The sequence below is a fragment of the Arctopsyche grandis genome, chromosome 1 (assembly GCF_051622035.1).
Source record: "Arctopsyche grandis isolate Sample6627 chromosome 1, ASM5162203v2, whole genome shotgun sequence".
NCBI classification, from domain to species: Eukaryota; Metazoa; Arthropoda; class Insecta; order Trichoptera; family Hydropsychidae; genus Arctopsyche; species Arctopsyche grandis.
In genome coordinates this window covers 7,489,485-7,497,500 of record NC_135355.1, presented here as the reverse complement: position 1 = coordinate 7,497,500, position 8,016 = coordinate 7,489,485, and the positions used below count along the sequence as shown (strand labels likewise).

The 8,016-nt window shown below is 33.7% G+C and overlaps 1 protein-coding gene across 1 annotated transcript in view; it reads left to right on the top strand.

Annotated features, from left to right (window-relative positions):
- Positions 1-7,431, top strand: part of LOC143915356 (neuromedin-K receptor-like) — a 35,921-nt gene extending 28,490 nt beyond the window's left edge. Inside the window, exon 11 of the mRNA XM_077435973.1 lies at positions 7,039-7,431. Coding sequence (XP_077292099.1) covers positions 7,039-7,040 — 2 coding nt within the window. The 3' untranslated portion in view covers positions 7,041-7,431. The remainder of the gene's footprint in view (positions 1-7,038) is intronic.
- The last annotated feature ends 585 nt before the right edge of the window (positions 7,432-8,016 follow it).

Sequence of the window (8,016 nt, the reverse complement as noted above, 5' to 3'; positions counted from 1 at the left end):
TATATATACATATATTCAATGAAATACATCCAACACTTCAGATTTATTTTTACATCCGGTATAAAATTATGCAAAATTTAACACCATTTTCCTTTGATTGAGTCGTCATCAAAATGTCTTTACTGAGTGTTTCGCATTCATTTATTTTGCGAGCCACTTAAATTAAAAGGTTGCTAGGGACAATAAATGGACCATTTATTGCGCGAATCATAATTTTTCAGTATTTCTGCCTCGTTGAAAATATTACACACTTTCAACATACATATATATGCTTTTTGATAATTTTATTTCAAATACATATTTTCGATTGGATTTTCCCATTAAAACAAATTCTATACAAAAATGTGTCTATTATTATTATACATTTCAAATTATAAATAATAAATGTCAATTATAATTATAATTTTCAAATGAAGGAGCTTTTGAAGACATGTATTTATACTTCAACTCTTCGCTATTAAATTATCGAAATAAGTGTGAATGTGTCTGTATATTATGATTATACATATGAAGGTATAATGAAATTTATCCGAATAAAATAATATTTGATTAATAAATAAAGTTTTTAGTTGTGTATTTCTGAATTTTATACATTACTAGTTAAACCCGGAATGCGTTGCAATGCCACAATAATGCGTGCAATTCCCGTTCCCGAGCATTTCGAATGACAAATTACGAAGTGATTACGAATTACGAATTACGTTTTGTGCATCGCCGACGCCTCCGGCACCCCGGGACCTTCGCCCGCGGCGCTTCCGTCGCTCCGGGGCCTTCGGCCCCAGCGCCGCCGACGCCTCCGGCGCCCGCAGCGCACCCAGCGCCTCCGATGCCTTCGGCACCCCGGGGCCTTCGCCCCCAGCACCGCCGACGCCTTTGGCGCCCCCAGCGCTCCCGATGCCTTCGGCCTCAGCGACGCTGACGCCTCCGGCACCCCCAGCGCCGCCGACGCCTCCGGCGCCCCCAGCGCCCCCAATGCCTTCGGCACCCAGGGGGCTTCGCCTCCAGCGCCGCCGACGCCTCCGGCGCCCTCAGCGCCCCCAATGCCTTTGGCACCCCGGGGTCTGAAAAAACTGGGAAACTGAAAAACTGAAAAAATGAAAAAAATGAAAAAACTGAAAAAATGAAAAAAATGAAAAAACTGAAAAAACGAAAAAAATGAAAAAACTGAAAAAATGAAAAAAATGAAAAAACTGAAAAAATGAATAAAATGAAAAAAATGAAAAAACTGAAAAAATGAATAAAATGAAAAAAATGAAAAAACTGAAAAAATGAAAAAAATGAAAAAACTGAAAAAATGAAAAATATGAAAAATATGAAAAGAAAAAAAAATTGTTCCCCATACTGGTTGACGGTTGATCGTCCGTCACATATATACAAATATACAAATATATATACAAATATACAAATATATATATATTTAGCGACAGTCCGTTTTTATATATAGTATATTCTGTATGTGTGCCTATTTAAATAAATAAATACATACGTATGTACATATGTATGTCGAATCGAAACGGCTATTATAGTACGGCGAGCGTTATCACAGATACACAGACAAACACACACACACACACACACACATACAGACACACAGAATAGCGATATTATCGCTCCACTACAAATCGCTGCAAACGACGCGGTTGCATGGTCATTTCGCTGCATGCGGCCGCATGCATGCTCATTTCATACTTTTGTCTCGACTTCTGCCTTTTTAAACTTGCCAGCAAGATCCAACTCAATTTTAATAATTGCCAATCATCAATGCACTTTAAAATGTCATCTGCGCAATCCAATGAATATCTCGTCTTTCGTACATGTTTAAATTCAAACAGTCGAATTTTGCTGCATGAGTTAAGGGCTGAAGACAACCCTCTACCATTGTACTCATCATTGTACCTCTACCATTGTACTCAAGTACTCGCAAATTCGTCATTTCTACGACGCCATCATGACTCCTTCGTTGTCATATGATTAATACAAAGAACAAACGACTAACCAGTAGAGATAAAACACACCTAATTTTATAAATGCACCATTGATTAATGACAAACGTATGAATTACTGATTATTGATTACCGACACACATTGATTTTAAATAAAACTATTATATCCACCACACCCATGCACTGACTAACCAAGATTGTACAACACGTGTCTTCAACACATTCATTGTTTGCTAAAGAGTATATAAACTCAATATTGTTAGAATTTAAGTCAGTCCGTAATAAACTCTTGTACCGAATATTAAAATAAATTGTTTTTTTATTCAAACCGTTCGCCTGCAATTCTTCATTCATGCATGCCGCATGTCGTTTGCAGCGATTTGTAGCAAACCCCGATATTATACATATTATATGTATATATGATAACTTATTTATTTATAATTAAATAAAAATGCTTTATTCAACAATAACAATTGATTTACAGTTGCCAGAATTTATCCATATTTTTACTTTATCTATGTACGTAGTAACAATAGATGAAGTTTTGTGATCATGCGAAAATTCGAACTCGAGATTTTGACTGATTCGAACTCAGAATCGATTACTGATCACGTTTTCATGATCTAGAAAAAATGTGTGTGTGTGTGTGTGTCTGTGTACTTTGGGGATTTTTTTCAACACCGTTAGTCCTATCAAACTGAAACTTTTTATCGGTTACTGAAATTCTTATCGACACTACGTACATTTTTTTCAAATTTTTAAGTTGACCGGAAATGGTACCTCCCCTTATAGGTGTCCTCTTTTTTTTAAGTTTTTGAATTCGATTTTCTCTACAAGAAATAATAATTTTTATAATTTTATATTTTTTAAATATTTTTATCTGAACCGGAAGTAGTACTTTTACTCTAGAGAATCGAGGTTTTTTATGTTTTTCTCAAAAGCCTTTTGATTTATCGAACTGAAATTTCATATCGATCAGTTTAAGCTTAATACCAAGTTATTTATAAAATTTGGTAAGCGTCCGTCGACCGGAAGTGACAGTTTACTCTTGTTAGATTTTTCTTCCACTATTTTTTCGACCCCTTAAACATGTGTGGTCTTCACGAAAAAATTCAAGTATAACTCTTGTATCAATGTGATTAAAATAAAAAAAATCACTAAATTTAATAAACCGAAAGTGGGATTTTTTCCCTTCCGGAAGCTTCCGGAAGGAAGGTCAAAAATTTTGTCGCCTGGATCCTGACCACACCCCTGAACGTATTAAGCTGAAAATTTATATTTATATTCTGTATGTACTAACTTAGATTTGGTAACGTTTTGGTCAGAATTCGTAAACCGGAAGTAGTATTTTTTTTTAAAACAATATTTCATTATTTTATTTTGACCTTCTATATTATTTTTATCCTCTTGATATTTAATGAGTATAATAATTATACTGATTTTAAATAAAAATTAAAAATAAAATCACCAAATTTAGTGAACCGGAAGTGGGATTTTCTCCTCTTAGAGAGGTCAAAAATGTTGTCGCCTGGATCCTGTCCACACCCCTGAACGTATTAAGCTGAAAAAATATATTTATATTCTTTATGTACTAACTTAGATTTGGTAACGTTTTGGTCAGAATTCGTAAGCCGAAAGTAGTATTTTTTTTTAAAACAATTTTTCATTATTTTTTCATTATTTTATTTTGACCTTTTAAATTATTTTAAGCGTCGTGATATTTATTGTGTATAATAAAGATAGTGATTTTAAATAAAAATTAAAAATAAAATCACCAAATTTAGTGAACCGGAAGTGGGATTTTCTCCTCTTAGAAAGGTCAAAAAGGTTGTCGCCTGGATCCTGACCAAACCCCTGAACGTATTAAGCTGAAAAATTATATTTATATTCTTTATTTTATTTTATTTTATTTTATTTTATTAATTGAAAAATCAACAGACTGGATGTACAGAGATAGGTATAAAAAAAACAAAAAGTAAATAAATAATATATGTAACATCCGAGTCCAATAATAGATTTTTACAAAAATGAAAAAGATAAATATAAGGAAAACAAATTAAAAAGTAAAGAATAAAGGCATGACAAAATATGTAGTACATTGCATAATTAAACTATAGTATTAAAATATATGGAAAAGGTTATAAGATAGAATATAAGAAGAAATTGAAATTTACAAATATAAAAAACAAATGAAAAAGGTAAATACAAAATAAACAAATGAAAAGGAAAAGAATGAAAGCTATAATATGATTAAATAGCACATTACATAACTAAACTAAAGTATAACAATAATGGAAATATTGGAAAAATAGAATAGGAGAAAAAATGAATCAATCGATCAAGATTCTCTTGATGTTAGACCTGAATTGATGTAGGGAAATACCAAACAGATCAACCTCATTCAGCTCTCCGTTAAACATACGATAAACGCGCTGCAGATAAAAATATTTTTGGGAATTAGTATTGAAAGGATCAAGTGAAAAGAGTGCAACGCGTCTAGAGTATCGAACTTTATGTACTAACTTAGATTTGGTAACGTTTTGGTCAGAACTCGTAAACCGGAAGTAGTGTTTTTTTTTAAAACAATATTTCATTATTTTATTTTGACCTTTTATATTATTTTTATCCTCTTGATATTTAATGTGTATAATAGTTATACTGATTTTAAATAATAAAAAAAATTTGAACAAAATCCGACAACCGGAAGTAGAACTTTTGTCTTGTGCAAGTATTTGCATATATTTGCGCTCAATTTGTATCGCTATCATAGTTATTAGTTCAATATCGAATTTTGTTTTGTAAACTTCTTTTATTTAGAAATGAGAAAATAACCAAAAGGTCTAAAAGTCACGTGCTCGTTACATGCGCTTTAACAGGTTTCATTGTTCGGAGATTTACCTCGTTAAAAACTTTTCATTTATGAAAGCGATGACGTGGGTTTCTGCATTGTATCTATATCCGTTTATTTTAATCAATAGTGTCTAAAATGGTTATGTGCTTAGTTGGATTCATTAAATCTGTATTAAACTTAAATTAAAATATATTACATACTGTTTTTCATTTGTCATATCTAAATCTGTAGGTAGCGTTTCATCGCTGATATGATAATGTGTGTGTGTGTGTGTGTGTGTGTGTGTGTGTGTGTGTGTGTGTGTGTGTGTGTGTGTGTGTGTGCGTGCGTGCGTGCGTGCGTGCGTGCGTGCGTGCGTGCGTGCGTGCGTGCGTGCGTGCGTGCGTGCGTGCGTGTGTGTGTGTGTGTGTGTGTGTGTGTGTGTGTGTGTGTGTGTGTGTGTGTGTGTGTGTGTGTGTGTGTGTGTGTGTGTGTGTGTGTGTGTGTGTGTGTGTGTGTGTGTGTGTGTGTGTGTTTTGGGATTTTTTTTAAACACCGTTAGTCGTATCGAACTGAAACGTAGTATCGGTTACTGAAATTCTTATCGATACGTGATTTGTCCTATTTTGTCCTTTTTTGTTTTTTAATTCTATTATCTACCAAATCGCTAAGCGACTCAGACTGAAATTTTTTACAAGTAATAAAAATTATAAAATTTATACTTTAGTAATTTAAAAATATTTTTAGTAGTACTTTTACTCTTGAGAATCGAGGTTTTTTTTATTTTTTTTCAGAAATCTTTTAGTTTATTGACCCTAAAATTTCATATCTAGAAGTTTAAGCGTAATACCAAGTTCTGTATAAAATTTGGTAAGCATCTGTCAACCGGAAGTGGCAGTTTACTCTTGTTCGATTTTTCTTCCACTATTTTTTTCGACCCCTTAAATATGTGTGTTCTTCACGAAAAATTTCAAGTATAATTACACTGAGCAACAAAAAATCACGTTTTTGGGTTACTATGTACTCACTTTGAGCGTAACAATCCTAAATTTTGAGTTAAAGACCGCATAAGCCAAAAAACTCAAAAATCGCGGATTTTTTTAAACGCTCATATCTCGTAAACGATCACCCACCAAAAAAAATTTAAATCATATTCGAATTCAGTGGGTCAAACTTAGTAAAGATTGGTTATTCTCCGCTCTGGTATTTTTTTTTGTTGCTCAGTGTTATTGTATCAATGTGATGAAAATAAAAAAAAATGTTGTGATTATTTGGCCATTTTTTTATTTCACCACATTCACAAGGACTGGTTTTCTATATAAATATTTTTTTTTTATCTAAACTCGAGCGGTAAAGTGGTTACCTTTAAAATTGCTTTAAAAACTTTCAAGAACTGCCTTTGTGAATCGTAAACGATATAATAATTTAATTATGGAAAAAGATCGATCGGCGATCAATCTATTGTATATTTGTGAACGAAGCGTCTGTGAACAAAATATCGGTGAACGAAATGGCTGTGAACGACAGGTCTGTGTATCAACGGTCGTGAACGAACTGTAGGTTTTACATTCCGAATTATCATTATTTTATTTGACCTTTTAAATGATTTTTATCTTCTTGATATTTAATGTGTATAATAAGTGATCCTTAAGTAATAAAAAAATAACTGATTTTAAGTAATAAAGCAACACAAAATTAAAAAAATATGATAAACTGGAAGTGGGATTTTTTCCTCTTATAAAAGTCAAAAATGTTGTGACCACATGATTTTTCCACACGACTATACGTAACAAGCTGAAAATTTATATTTGTATTATTTATGTACTAACTTAGAGTTGATAAGGTTTTGGTTAGAATTCGTAACCCGGAAGTAGTATTTTTTTTAATGCAATGTTTCATTATTTTATTTTGAACTTTTAAATCATTTCTATCTTTTTGATATTTTATCTTTATAATATTTATTGTGATGCTAGGTAATAAAATAATTTTGAAAAAAATTCGACAACCGGAAGTAGAACTTTTGTGTTGTGTAAGTTTCCCTACACTTGCGCTTAATTTGTATCGAAAAAGCTCTGTCGAATGTTGAATTTTGGTTTTTAGTCTTCTTATATTATTCAAATACATAGATATAGTCGTGGGTTGGTCACATCCGAATTTTATTTTTGCGTATGAAATATATTGATCCAATTCCCAGATTTTTTTTGCTTCCAACACGTCATTGTGGCCAGAGATGATTGTTAATTATTTTCGTTTACTTTTTTTCAGGAAAAAACAAACACTCTACGATTTACGACTGTTTTGCGATCTTTCGGGAATCGCCGACGATCGCATTCTTCAAGCAAAATGCCGATGGTGTCTTACAACGTCCACTTCTTCGGAAATCCGGGCGGAAAACGTCCCAGATGTATTCGCAACACTCGTTTTAATGGAACCGACACACCAGATTTGCCATCATGCTCGAATAACAAAACCAAAAGCGTTCACTATTCACTATCGGAAAGCCAGAGTAGCAAAGGCGAAAAGCCCATGTCGGCTAGCACGGTCCGATTCTGCAAAAATAATTTGCAAGACATAAAACCGGCGACTATCTTCGACCCACCCGATGAGATAACGGAAGAGACGCTCACAAACGGAAAAGATGAGAGCAGCGGGTGTTTCAAAAAGAAGAAGAAAATTGAAGAAGGTGTGAGAGATGAAACGCGATTGAAGGATTTTACACTAAAAAAATACTACAAGAGCAAAGACTGCAAAGAGAACAAAAGAAACAGTATGGAATTCAGTGCTAGTTTCGCAAACTCGGATAGCAGCCACTCGAGCACGGGAGGACCTTGCTACAGAGGGGTCGTAATGAAGAGGTCCCTGCAATCCAGATGCTACGGGGCAACAAAGTGGGATATGGGAGTGGACCCGGACAGTGTAGATACTGAAATTTTTATATTTCCTGAAGGAGATACGAATTTCCACAGTAGCAGTGATGAAATTGCCGTTGCGAAAGGTTTGGACGAAACGAGCTTATAGGTATGCGTTATTTCAGCGGCTGCTGCCTTTTCATATCAACACTGAAGTTATATACATGTATGCGTAAATTCAGGGCGATTTGAAAATTTGGTAATATACATAATGGGAATATACGGGGATATTCCCGTAGTCCGCTGAGCAGGAACAATTGTGCTTTATGTGAAATAAACCGATTAAACGGAGCTTCCCACAGGAGATTGAGAAAAAAGTTGGTCCAAGTTGAAA